General features: G+C 41.6%; 1 protein-coding gene across 1 annotated transcript; it reads right to left on the reverse strand.

The window, feature by feature from the left end:
• Positions 9,554-11,450, reverse strand: LOC109233765. Its single transcript, XM_019399629.1, has 5 exons — positions 11,444-11,450; positions 11,231-11,295; positions 10,579-11,125; positions 10,306-10,474; positions 9,554-10,187 (listed from the first exon to the last, which is right to left on the reverse strand). Exons 1-5 carry the CDS (start codon positions 11,448-11,450, stop codon positions 9,554-9,556), a joined length of 1,422 nt encoding a protein of 473 aa, XP_019255174.1.

Here is a 14,960-nt window from a genome sequence, read left to right on the forward strand (position 1 = left end):
GATCATCACAGCACTCGTTCGAATAACCACCACCATCATTGTTGTTGTCAAATTTCTCACCATTACCTTGAGATTGTTGTTGCCCTCTTTGCCTCCTTTTTAGCATAGAAACATTTTCCATTGCATTGGCTTGGCGCGGATTTTATACTTGTTGCAATTGCGCCTTCGCCAACTGATTCATTGTTGTTGTAAGTTCGGCAATAGCTTGGCCATGATCGTTCAACTCCTTGTGCAAATGGATGACTGTGGGGTCACCTTGGGGTACATTCGCTCGGCTTTGCCATGCCGAAGAGGTGTCGGCCATTTCATCAAGTACATCACATGCCTCTTGGTAAGAAAGTTTCATAAAGTTCCCTCCGGCCTATTGGTTCACAATGCACTGGTTCGTGGTGTTAATGCCCCGATAAAAAGTTTGTTGTATCATCGCCTCGGTCATGTCGTTATTAGGGCACTCCTTCACCATTGTCCTATATCTTTCCCATATTTCGTGCAAAGGTTCCGTTGGCATTTGTTTGAAAGCTAGAATCTCATCCCGAAGAGCCGCCATATGACTTGGAGAAAAGAACTTGGCAATAAATCTGTCTGCCAATTCATCCCATGTGTGAATAGAATGATTTGGAAGCCTTTCTAACCAGTCCAACGCTTTATGCCGAAGAGAAAATGGGAAAAGCCTCAATCTCAATGCATCCTCTGACAAGTTTGTTTGTTTGCTGCCCCAGCAAGTATCTACGAACCCCTTCAAGTGCTTGTATGCATTTTGATCGGAGGCGCCCGTAAAATATCCTCTTTGCTCGATCAAGGTCAACATGACATTTGTGATTTGAAAGTTCCCCGCCCAGATTCGGGGAGGAACAATGGTACGCGCGTACCCTTGATTTGGAAGAACTCTTGGTACTGCTCTTGGCGGTGGCGGAGGAGGGTCTGGAATAGGATTGTTGTCATTTGCGTTGGCCGGACGGCCTCTACGTGGAACTTGAGGTGGTTGAACCTCTTCGGGCTCAAGATCCTCTACCTCCTCCCCCGCATTCACGTTGCCAAGAGGGTCGTTTGCGTTGAGATCCATAGTACCTGAATGATCGACACAAACAGAATTAGTAAACAAGAAGGAAAGAGAAGCAAAACACAAAACGAGCTAAACAGATAGTCAACACTGTAAGCTCCCCGGCAACGGCGCCAAAAAGTTGATCGCTGCCGACTCAACACTACACTAAGGTAGGAAGAGCGGGTCGGAACAGCTTTTACCCGATAGTGGATCGGGATCGATTTTCCACAGGGAGCTAGAGAGGGAGTTGTATTATCTGCTTAGTCTAGAATTGTAGTTGTGCTTCTAATATCACTTCTAATATTTTCGGTTTTGATTTTTATATCTTCTACTTTAAAACTAATATTTGAAGCTAAATTATGCTATGGAGATATTGCTAAGTTGTAATTAATATAGAGAAAGGCACTAGGGTCGTGGCATTACCTAGGTGGCTAATCAACGGGTAGATGCTACTAAGGGTAAATTGACATATTTGGAGCTTATGCTATAACCTTTGCTCAATTGTACCCACTCTCACACCTCTCGGTAAAGAGAGTGATTTTGCCCAATTGACTCTCTCGAGACCAATTTGACCAAGCAACTAGGGTTCAAGTAGGGTAATTACTCTCTCGAGGTTTAACCCGTTAATTGGGACTACCATATCTCATGGGTCCATCCCAATTCCTTGTTGGGTCAATTTTGGGGTTATAGACTCTCTTTCTCAATAAGAGTCAAACCCACCAAGTTAGAATCAGTGTTTGCAACCACCAATCCTTAATGAAAACCTAAAATTAACCCAAATAGCAAACACCCAATATCAATCTAGCCTTAGATTGCAACACCCATTAATTACTCACACTAGGGTTGAGCCACAACCCTAGCTAGTGAGTTTAGCTACTCATAATAGATGCAAAAATTAAAAAAATAGATGAAGAAGCAAACATAATAATTGGTTACTAAGGAATAAATACAAAATTAGAAGTTAAAAATGCCAAAAATGGCTAAACCCAATGTTCACACGAGCTCAGCATCCTTCCATATACATAACTTAACCTAAAAATGGAAAAAGGATCTATTTATAGTGGCTGAAAAACATGGACAAAAATACCCCTGCGGGGTGGGCGCGGGCCGCGCAAAAAGGTAGCGCGGCCGCGTAGGCTCTTGAAATCTTGAAGATTGGCTCTCTGAAGTTGAGGATAGCGGGCCACGCAAAAAGGTAGCGCGGCCGCGTGGGATCTGGCGCGGACCGCGTAAATGTGACCGCGGCCGCGTGGCTTGCTTTGGTCCCCAAATTTCATCTCTCTGAATCTCTTTACGCGGACCGCATAAAAATTTGGCGTGGCCGCGTGAGCTGAACGCGGGCCGCGTAAGTCTAACCGCGGCCGCGTTATGAGAGACCTGAATTAGCACTTCTCTGATTCTCCTAGTGCAGCCGCATACACTTTTGTGCGGTCCGCACTAGGATCTTTTTCCTTCACTTTTCTTGGCCTTTGATGCTTGAGCAGGTTTCACTCCGTTTTGAGCCGATCTTTGACAATTCAGTCCCTTTATCACTCAAACCTGCAATCAAGCACAACCTGTGAGCATTTTGGGATTATTTTGTATCAAATTATACTCAAAGCATAGGCAAGTAGGGGCATAAAACACGTTAAAATCCTACTTATCATTCATCAAATCCATAAAAGCTGCTGGGGCATTTGTCAACCCGAATGACATCACCAAGAACTCATAATGCCCGAGTGCGGAAAGCTGTATTAGGGACATCGGATGCCCTAATCCTCAACTGATGGTAGCCAGATCTCAAGTCAATCTTTGAAAATACCTTGGCACCATGAAGCTGATCGAACAAATCATCAATCCTCGGCAGCGGATACTTATTCTTGATTATAACCTTGTTCAATTGCCGGTAATCAATACACATTCTCATTGACCCATCCTTCTTTTTAACAAACAACATCGGCGCACCCCAAGGCGAAACACTAGTTCTAATGAAACCCTTCTCAAGCAAGTCTTGCAACTGCTCCTTTAACTCTTTCAACTCAGGCGGGGCCATACGATAAAGCGGGATAGAAATGGGCTGAGTGCCCGGAACCAGATCAATGCAAAAATCAATATCCCTGTCGGGTGGCATACTCGGCAGGTCTAAAGGAAATACCTCAGGAAACTCCCAAACAACGGGCACAGAATCAATAGAAGGGACCTCAGCACTAGAATCGCGAACATAAGCCAAATAGGCCAAACACCCCTTCTCGACCATACGCCGAGCCTTCACATAAGAGATAACACTACGGTTAGAATGACCAGGAGTCCCTCTCTACTCTAAACGAGGCAAACCCGGTAAGGCTAAGGTCACAGTCTTGGCATGACAGTCCAAGATAACATTGTAAGGTGATAACCAGTCCATCCCCAATATAACATCAAAACCAACCATGTCCAGAAGCAACAAATCTACACGAGTCTCAAGACCCCCAATCACCACAATACAAGAACGATGGACTCGATCTACCACAATAGAATTACCCACCGGTGTAGACACATAAACAGGAGCACTCAAAGAATCACTAGGCATGACCAGATACGTTTTGCAAAGTAAGATGACACATACGAGTACGTAGACCCTGGATCAAATAACACTGAAGCATCTCTATCACAAACCAGAACAGTACCTGTGATAACTGCATCGAAAGCCTCAGCCTCAGGCCTGGCTGGGAGAGCATAACATCGGGGATGGGCCCCACCACTCTGATCTACCTCTCTGGGACGGCCTACAGCTGGCTGGCCTCCACCTCTAGCGGTCTGAGCTACACCTCTAGCACCTCTACCTCCACCTCTAGCACCTCTACCCCCACCTCTAGCTGGCTGGACGGCCTGTGGGACACCTGGTGCCTGAACCATAGCACGGGAACCCTGATGCAGAGAACTGCTCGAAGCTCGAGGGCAATACCTAGCAATGTGCCTCGTGTCGCCACAAGTAAAACAAGCCCTCGGCTGCTGGGGCTGACAACCCTGGAAACTCTGAAGTGGTGGTGCACTGATAGGAGCTGGTGGTGCACTGTAGGACTGCTGATCAGAATACTGCATCTGAGAACCACGGCCACCTGAAGCACCGTGAGAAACCTGGAGTGCTGACTGAAAAGTCCTAGGAGGATGGCCTCTATCATACGAATCTCTGCCTCCAAACGAGGCACCACTGAATCTGCCTGACTGACAGGGTCTCTTGTCTGCCCTGTGACCACCCCCCTGTGATAAAACCATCTCAACTCTCCGGGCCACATTGGCCGCCTCCTAGAAGGATATCTCACTCCCAGCCTCTCTGGCCATCTCAAGACGAATCGGCTGAATGAGTCCATCAATGAACCGTCTCACTCTCTCCCTCTCAGTGGGAAGTATAATAAGAGCATGGCAAGCTAAATCAATAAATCTAGTCTCGTACTGGGTGACAGTCATAGATCCCTGCTGGAGGTGCTCGAACTACCTCCGATAGGCCTCTCGCTGTGTGATAGGGAGAAACTTCTCCAGAAATAGCTGCGTGAACTTTTCCCAGGTCAAGGCTGGCGATCCTGCTGGTCTAGCTAGGCAATAATCTCTCCACCAAGTCTTGGCAGATCCAGACAAGCGAAATGTGGCAAAATCAACCCTATTGGTCTATCCCCATGTTCTGAAGAACCTCGTGACAACTGTCTAGATAATCCTGGGGATCCTCAGTAGATGCACCGCTGAAAGTAGTAGTGAAGAGCTTGGTGAACCTGTCCAATCTCCACAAAGCATCGGCAGACATAGCTGCACCATCGCCGGTCTGAGCTACCACACCCAGCTGAACTGCTCAAACTGGCTAAGCTACTGGAGTCTGAAACTGGGGAGCTACCTACTCCGGAGTGCGAGTAGCAGGAGTCTGGGCTCCTCCTCCAGCCTGAGAGACGGCTGGTGCTACAGGAAGTAAACCTGCCCTGGTGACACTCTCCATGAGGCCCACTAGACGGACCAAAGCATCCTGAAGAACTGGGGTGGCAATAAACCCCTCTAGGACCTGAGCTGGGCCTACCGGAACTGTTGGAGCCGGAACCTCGACATCAAAGTCAACCTGAGGCTCCGCTGCTGGTGCTGCTGCTCGGGGCTGAGCTCTGCCCCTAGCACGGCCTCAGCCTCGCCCTCTGCCCCTCGTGGGAGCTGCTGTTGGGGGCTCGGGCTGCTTATCGGTAGATGAGGAAGCGCGTGTTCTTGCCATCTGCGAAAGAACGGAGTAGAAATTCGATTAGTATTGAGAAACCAAACCGCACGACAAGAAAGAACAAATGTGAAGTTTTTTTCCTAACTCGGTAGCCTCTAGGGATAAATACAGACGTCTCCGTACCGATCCCTCAGACTCTACTAAGCTTGTCTGTGAATTGTGAGACCTATGTAACCTAGAGCTCTCTGATACCAACTTGTCACGACCCAGATTTCCCACCCTCGGGAGTCGTGATGGCGCCTGCTCGTTGAAGCTAGGCAAGCCATGAAATTTAGAAATCTTTAACCTTTTCATTGTAAACACTTTTAACTACTTGTAACAACAAGCAGTAAAATAATAGCGGAAGACAAAAATTAAGCGGAAGACTTAAATAAACATAATACCCAAGCATGATACGAAAAGCCAACATATGTCTCTACCCAGAAACCGGTCTCACAACATTCACGGACTGTCTATGATTACTACATACAAATGTCTGAAAGAAAGGAACTCAGTCTGTCTCGGATACAAATGATAACAGAACGAAATAATAGATAGAAGAGACGCCGGGCCTGCGAATGCCTGCAGGACTACCTCGGGATCTCTGGACAGAAGGCTGGCTCCCAAGATACTGCTGCGCTCCCAGTACTGCTCCGGTATCTGCACAGAGTGCAGAGTGTAGCATCAGCACAACTGACCCCATGTGCTGGTAAGTGCCTGGCCTAACCTCGGCGAGGTAGTGACGAGGCTAGGACCAAACTCCAGATAAACCTGTGCAGTTATTTATATATATACAAAGGGAAAATAAACTAGAACAAACAATTAAAGCTGGGAAGGGGAAACATGCTTCGGGAATAACAGATAAAACAGAACCTCAAGAGAATTATCAAGAAACCAAAATTTAACTTCTAACAAAAATAAAGAAAACAAATTGCAGATTTCACTCTTGGTTCAAATGGGCGTACCACCCGATCCCATTTCTCATATCTTGTGGTAGGCGTACCACCCGCTCCCATTTCATCAAATCTCGTGGTAGGCGTACCACCCGATCCCATTTCATCAAATCTCGCGGTAGGCGTACCACCCGATCCCATTTCATCAAATCTCTCGTGGTAGGCGTACCACCTGATCCCTTTTCATTATCTCTTGTGGTAGGCGTACCACCTGATCCCATTACATTATCTCTTGTGGTAGGCGTACCACCCGATCCCATTACATTATCTCTTGTGGTAGGCGTATCACCTGATCCCATTCACAAGCCAACACAAAATCACAAGGAGTCCCGGCATGGGAAACAAAGCAATATAATAACTTCCCGGCAAGGGAACAACAATATCAAGTCAAACATCCCGGCAAGGGAGAATCAGCTATAACCAATCTTAGTTCAATTTCTACTCATCTCAGCTAACACCAAATACTCAGCCATAAGTACTTTCCATGAAACAAACTCAATTCTTACTCAAGATCGAGAACCATCAATTTAAAGCATCCTTAGTATCATTTAAGAATATAACAATTTGCAATTTAAGACTCACGGTCATGCTCGACACCAATGTATAGATACTCGTCACCATGCCTATACGTCGTACTTAACAAGAAACAAATAGCAAATAGGACTCAACTCCTAATCCCTCAAGTTAAGGTTAGACCGGACACTTACCTCAAACCTCCACGGCCAACTCAAGCCTCAAACACCGCCTTTCCTTTCGAATTCGGCTCCAAATCGATCGTATCTATACATAATCGACTTCATAACATCAATACACCAGATCAGCTATTTCTGCAATTTTTCTCAAGTCCAAAACTTCCCGAAATACATCCGAAACACACCCGAGCCCTCGGGGCTCCTAACCAAACATACGTACTAACTCAATGACATCATACGAACTTACCCGCGATCAAATCGCCAAAATAACCTCAATAGAAATGAATTAATCCTCAAAATCAAAGAATTTTTATCAAACTTCATCAAGTATCAACTTTAGCAATTTAGGTCCGAATCACGTCAAATGATATCCGTTTTTGACCAAATTTCGCAGAAACATCTTAAATCATATATAAGACCTGTACCGGGCGCCGGAACCAAAATACGGACCCGATACTAACATGTTCTAATCAAATTTCATTCAAATTTCCTTAAATAATTTCAGAAAACAATTTCCTTTAAAAATTCATTTCTCGGGCTTGGGACCTCGGAATTCGATTCCGGGCATACGCCCTAGTCTCGTATTTTCCTACGGAACTTCGGGGACCATCGAATCACGGGTCCTGGTCCGTTAACCCAAAACGTTGACCGAAGTCAAATTTAATTCATTTATTAGCCAAATTTTATCATTTTTCATAGATTTTCATATTTAAGCTTTCCGACTATACGCTCGGACTGCGCACGCAAATCGAGGTGAAGATAAAAGAGGTTTTCAAGGCCTCGAAAACACAGAATTTAATTTAAAAGCAAGTGATGACCTTTTGGGTCATCACAACGAACTTCGTCGTTAATCTTTCCAATTGTAAGAACAATCAAACTAATTTAGGATATCACTGCTTGTGAAATTGAGCCATGCAATCTGAGTGATTAGGCATTTCTTAGAGAGAAAGAAATCGAGTGGAGGAAGAAGAAGGAACTGTATTATTGTTGTTGCAAATGAGGCTGATACACAGCTTATATACAGACCTCTCTCAGCTCACACACGTGCACATCACATGACTATTAACTAACTTTAAAACTGATTTGTAACTACTAACTATCCAGCTAATCATAGTTAGTGCTAGTGCTAACAGTGCTAATATCTAATGCTCTGCACTACTCTGCCTCTGCTTCTCTTCATCTGCTTCTCTTTATTTCAGTACTCCCCCTCAAGCAGGAGGGTGAAAGACATCGAGCACTCCTATCTTGGATAGAAGAAGATGGTGTTGACTAACTCCCAAACCTTTTGTAAGAAGATCTGCAAGTTGAGACTGTGTGGCAATGTAGTTGGTCTCAATAAGCCTTCCTTTACCTTTTCCCGAACAAAGTGACAATCAATATCTATATGTTTAGTACGCTTATGAAAAGTGGGATTTGCAGCAATCTGGATGGCTGCTTTGCTATCACAGTGAAGTTGAATTGGTTTAGAAACAACCACACCTAAGTCTTGCAGTAACCCAACTAACCAGACAATCTCTGCCACACTTGCTGGCCTACTCCGATATTCAGCTTCAGCTGAACTTCTACTGACTGTGTGTTGCTTCTTTGTCTTCCATGAGACTAGAGAATCACCTAGCTTAATCATATGCCCTGTGACTGATCGTCTATTAATGGGGCATGCTGCCCAATCAGAGTCGCAATAGGCAGTCAATTGAGTGGCTGGCTTATGGCTGAGAAAAATTCCCAAACCAGGGCTGCTTTTAATATATCTCACCACCCTTAAGGCTGCTTCCTAGTGTGATTTCTTGGGCTGCTGCATGAATTGGATAAGGACCTGAACAGGGAAGCAAATGTCTGGGCGTGTGATAGTTAGATAAATCAGTTTACCCACCAATTTTTGATAACCTGACACTTCTTCAAGTATAGGGTCATCAGTTGCTCCAGTCAATCTATCAAATTCAACAATCGTGAGTCTTGTGCTTGCTTCAATCGGTGTGGAAGCTGGTTTTGCACCACTAAGCCCCACATCTGAGATCAGTTCTAAAGCATACTTTCTCTGATTGAGAAGTATGCCCTGTTTTGACCTCAACACTTCAATCCCTAGGCAATATTTGAGTTCTCCAAGATCCTTGACTTTGAAATTGCTATGTAGAGTTTGTTTTGCTTCTTCAATGAGGTGTTTGTTGTTCCCAATAATAAGAAGATCATCAACATAGATTAAAATGATCACTATATTGTCTCCTTTCCTTCTAGTGAATAATGAATGATCATGGGGGCTTTGACAGTATCCTGCTTCCACCAAAACAGATGTGAGCTTGATATTCCATTGCTTCGACGCTTGTTTGAGACCATACAAGGATTTCAAGAGCTTACATACCCTATACTCCCCCTGCCTGTGAAAGCCTTGTGGCAAATCCATATAGACCTCTTCATATAAATCCCCTTGAAGAAAGGCATTATTGACATCCATTTGGTACAAGCACCAATTCTTCGAGGCTGCCACACTGATGATTGTTCGAACTGTGACCATTTTTGCAACGGGAGAGAAGGTTTCATGATAGTCTAGACCCTCTCTTTGTGTATATCCCTTTGCTACTAGTCGTGCCTTGTACTTGTCAATCGCACCATTGGCTTTGTATTTAATCTTATAGATCCACTTTGAACCTATAGTTTGCTTTCCCTTAGGCAATGGAACTAAATCCTAAGTTTTGTTCCCTTCCAGTGCATCAATTTCCTGTTGCATAGCCAAAATCCAATTGTGATCTTGAGAAGCTTCTTTGGATGACTTAGGCTCAGTTGATACAGAGAAAGATCCCAGGTAAGCTTGATAGTTGGGATGAAGATGAGTGTAGTTGACATGCTTGGATATAGGATAGCAGCAGTGGGCCTTTGATTTCCCAGCAGTAATGTAATCACCGAGCCAAATTGGTGGTCTAATTGTTCTGCTTGGCCTGCCATGAGCAGTCCCACCTTCTTCATGTTGTTGGACTGCTTCAGGTTCTAATTCCACTGGTTGTAGTTCAGCTTGATCTGATTCAGGAGGTGTGGGGATTTCAAGGTCTTGCTGGTGATCCATCCCAGCATCTGTGTCCAATGCTTCTTCAGGTACTGTTGAAATGTCCATTACAGGAACAGTGTCTGCAGGTTCAAGTGGTGGAGTTGTGTCTGCATGTTCAAGTTGGGATTCTGCACTATGTTGATATTGATCGTGAGCCTCTCCTGTGTGTGGCTGAATGATACCTGCATCTGTAGTGTTTTTAAACAAGAAAAAGTCACTTAAATCTTCTGCAGCTTCAGTTTTAAAAGGAAATATATATTCCTTGAACTGAACATCCCTGCTAATGAATTTGATGATCTTCAAGGTCATACAACTTGTAACCTTTTTGTGTTTCTGAATAGCCCACAAAGACTATCTTCCTGGCCCTTTATGTGAACTTATCACCTCTAGGCAACCTGCTAGCATAGCAAAGACATCCAAAAACTTTTAGTTGAGACAGTTGAGGCAGCTTGCCATGCAGCAGCTCAAATGGTGTTTTTCCTTGCAGTACTTTAGATGGAAGTTGATTGATCAGATATACAGCAGTCCGCACACAATCCCCCAAAACTTTATAGGTATTGAACTCTGAAATGCCAAAGCTCTAGCCACCTCTAGTATGTGTCTGTGCTTTCTCTCCATAACTCCATTTTGTTGTGGAGTGTATGGACAGCTGCTTTGATGAATTATACCATAAGAAGACAAAAGTTCATCACACTTTGAGTTAAAGAACTCACTACCGTTATCTGATCTAAGGATCTTAACAGTTTTATCAAATTGATTCTTTATTAAGGCAAGGAAGTTCTTCAACACTACAATCACTTCACATTTAGATTGGATCAGGCAAACCCAAGTATATCTACTGTAATCATCTACTATGGTAACAAAATAATATCTTTTATCATATGTAGGTTTTCTGTAAGGACCCCACACATCTAGATGCAACAACTGAAAAACACAGTTTGAACTACTGTCACTAACAGGAAACTTTAGTCTGCTTTGCTTTGCCAAAGGGCGAACTTCACAGCAGCTTAATTGTTCAATATCTAGTTTATTTTTGACATCTGCAATATGTTGCATTGCTCCAATAGAGGGATGTCCAAGTCTCCAATGCCATAGCTTTCCACAATCATCATCCTTATACACTGATGCTCCAATTGTAGGTTTTATTCTTTCTTGCAGTATGTACAATCCTTCCTTTTCTTTACCAATCCCCATAACCTTCCCATTGAAGAGCCCCTGGAACACACAAAAATCAGGAAAGAACAAAGCCACACAACAAAGTTGTTTGGTTATCTTGGACACTGAAAGCAGATTAAACTTAAAATCTGGCACATGAAGTACATTCTCAAGCTTGTAGCTTCTCAAAATCACTGCATCTCCTATATTTGTGATTTCTACTCTACCACCTGTGGGAACCTGCACTCTACTGTTATTTTTGATTTCTTAAGGTTCTAAAGGTGGTCAGTAACTCCTTGTATGGTGTAATGTGGTGAGATGCCCCTGTATCTATTATCCATTCACAAGCAAAGTTGTTGGATAGCAGTGAGGTCATACCTGCCATGTTACCTGTTATGTTATCTGCATTATCACTAGATGTTGGTTTGTTCACATATTCAGTATCTGCTTGTATTGTTGTTCAGTGAAGAAGTGACCTTGTGCTTCTGATGACTTAATGCTTTCTCCTGCTACTGTGGAATTGGCATAAGGTCTGAATCCACTGGTTTGTGATCCTTTCTTTTTGCTCTTAAAATCCTGTGGGTAACCAACAATTTTGTAACAGTTTTCCTTCAAATGTCCTTTATAACCACAATGCTCACAGATTATACCAACTCCAGGCTTCTTAGGCTTAAGACCTTGGTAAGTTCTCCCTGCCAGCATTGTCAATGGCTCCTTGTTAACATCCACCACACCTAACAACCTTTGGCTCTCCTCCTGAGAAACAGTTGCATAGGCTCCATTTACAGATACTATAGGCCTTCTTGCTAGTAGATTACTTCTTAGATTACTGTAGGATTCATTAAGTCCCATAAGGAACTGCAGCAATCTCTGTGATCTCAAATGGACTACATAAGGCAGGGATTCTTCACAATCACAAGAAGGAAGTGGAGCTAAGACATCTAACTCATCCCAACAATCCTTCATTTTAGAGTAATCTGAAGTAACAGACTCAGTTCCTTGCCTCAAAGTGGCAATTTCAGTCCACAAATGAAATATCCTAGTCAAATTCGATCTATCAAATCTCTCTTCAAATTCACTCCATACCTTCTTAGCATTAGACGCATACACAATACTGGCCATCAATTCCTCTGCAACAGTGCTTCCTATCCATGACAGAACAATAGTGTTGCACTTCTCCCATTGCTCCGCTAATTCACCCTTGTACATGCTTTTAACACAGGTTCCGTCCACAAAACCTAGTTTTCCTTTGCCTCGAAGAGCTAATTTCATTGCTCTACTCCACAAAGCGTAATTGATTGGTCCTGTGAGCTTCAACTGTATTAGGATAAGTCCAGGCGAATCTCCAGGTTGAAGATACAGCGGATGATTGTGATCTAGTGAAGTAACCTCATTTCCTGCCATTTTTGCTGAAAATCGAGCTTCGCGATCCTCTGCAATCGGCTAGAAAATTATACAAATTATGCTTTGTGTTCTTCTGTAGATCTCGATCTCTTTCAGTGCATGTGTTGTCCTCAATTTACCCGCTCTGATACCATATGAAATTGAGCCATGCAATCATAGTGATTAGGCTTTTCTTAGAGAGAAAGAAATCGAGTGGAGGAAGAAGAAGGAACTGTATTATTGTTGTTGCAAATGAAGCTGATACACAACTTATATACAGACCTCTCTCAGCTCACACACGTGCACATCACATGACTATTAACTAACTTTAAAATTGATTTGTAACTACTAACTATGCCAGCTAATCATAGTTAGTGCTAGTGCTAACATCTAATGCTCTGCACTACTCTGCTTCTGCTTCTCTTTATTTCATTACTGCTTACATTTTCATACATTACATACATTTTCATAAGAACGATTGGAATTAGCTACGAACTTCGTCGCTAATATATCGCTAAATCGCTCCTAGCAAACAGAATTTTTTGATAAACTATCGCTAATCCGTCGCTAAATAGAATTAGCGAAGAATTTATTTGTTTAGTTATAGAACTTATCTGTCGCTAATTCCTTTTCTTTTTGTAGTGCTGGCTCACCGCTTACATTTTCATACATTACACATATCTTTAATTTAGGATCATAAGATTCAAAAGTCATTCTTATTTTTCTTATATTTTGTGCCTAATCAAATTAAGACACATAAAATGAAACAGATGGAGTATTTAATTATGAGTACCATGCATTACGAGCCCTTTAACCAAGAGAATTTGACTAGGGAAATTGTTGTCTTAGGAAATATCTTTAATTGCAGAACTACATAGTAAACAAAAGATGCATCTTATTCACCCATATATTTTATTTTTATTTTAACAAATTAAATCTTATTCTGCACTCAAGAATAATATTTTATATTTTCTTAAATGTGACCACATTAATTTGATGATTTTACTCAGCAGAGATATCGACACAATAAGGAATTCCTCTCCATTCACATTGTCCAGAGGGACATCCTTCGTTTGCGCAATTTAACGCACAATCAGCCGGCTCATAGCATTGCCCATGAAATGTTGAACTAAATTTCTTGCAAATACCATTCTCCACTGCTTCAATATCTGTACCCACAAAAAAAATAAAAAAAATATATTACTAGTACTTTAACTTTTGTAGGAAGAAATAAATAATAATTCTTCACTTTGTCTAATAGCTTAAATTTCAGATGAGATTTATGATAACATAAATCAACATACCACTAGAGAAAATTCTGGTTAAAGACTCTCTCTATTACTTTGAGAAGAGAATCGTTGGTTTGACCGGCAAACTATGTGGGAAAATACACCTTCTTTCTTTATTTGAAGAAAGAAAGTAATAATTTCATTCAGTTCGTTGTCGAAAAACTTGCTGGTTGCAGATTAGTTTGTTCTGCGCCACAAGATAGATGGCTAGAAACTTCCTATTAGGAATAGCTTTTTAGGTTGTGTTGTCACGTACCAGAATGTTCTAACAGAGCAGGGGAGACAAATAACTAATCTAATATAATGCAGCTATGGTCGGGAAATAGAGCAAATTGATCATACTTAATGTTAAGATATGGTTGTGGTTCTTTTCTGCCCCGTTCCGTCAATAAAAGAAGAATCCATGCCCTCTCAATTTTAAGATGTTTGGTCCACATATATAAACAAGATTAAAGCCCGTGAGACATGTTGTAAAATTCACAAAATAATGAATAAATGTGTACAATCTCTAACAAATTAAGCTTTTAGATGAGATAGTTATATGATTTAACAGTTATCCTTTAAGTGAAGGGATCAAATTTTATTTGAAAACAAAATAGTTTCTTCAATATTCATTTTGAAACTTACCATGTGACGCAATGAGGAGTATGCTGAAAAGTATTACAAGAAACCTCTCCTTATATCAAATAGCAATGAAGTTATATGAGAATTGAATTGAATAACAACTATTTATAGAATAATGTACGTACTTAATAATCAATTTAATGTTAGAATTAGTTTATTCAAGAAGCAACATTCTTGATATCTTCAAAATCACCACCAAAAATATCGTGAACAAATCTCTTGTGCTGTTTTCATCCTTGTTATATATATAGAGGAGGATGCCAACACTTAATTACAAAAAAAATTTCCTTAATTTTATTTCTCTAGTTATTTTTTAAAAATTATTTATATTAATTTAAATAATATATTTAAAGATAAAAAATTTATATGGATTTTTATTTAATAAAAATATTGTTTTTCCGAGTTAACCATCTGATTTTAAACTTATTATGTTGGAATTAAACATCAGCGAAAAAGATATAAAAAGGTTTCCAATATTTCATTAGCTTGCTTCTTTTTTTGTTTTTTGTGTTTGTTTTTTCCTTATATTCTAATTTTAAATTTACAATAAATTTTTTTTAGCAAAATAATAAGTAGGCTTGTTGGTAACACAAAAAAAT

This window comes from Nicotiana attenuata, chromosome 10, assembly GCF_001879085.1.
Source record: "Nicotiana attenuata strain UT chromosome 10, NIATTr2, whole genome shotgun sequence".
Lineage (NCBI taxonomy): Eukaryota > Viridiplantae > Streptophyta > Magnoliopsida > Solanales > Solanaceae > Nicotiana > Nicotiana attenuata.

Excerpts from the sequence above, each read along its gene's own strand:
- LOC109233765 (XM_019399629.1), bottom strand. Across the intron at positions 11,126-11,230 it reads GAAGCTACAAGCTTGAGAAT|GGGCTCTTCAATGGGAAGGT; the intron begins GTACTTCATGTG and ends TGTGTGTTCCAG. Across the intron at positions 10,475-10,578 it reads TGAACTTTTGTCTTCTTATG|AGTTCAATACCTATAAAGTT; the intron begins GTATAATTCATC and ends TTGGCATTTCAG.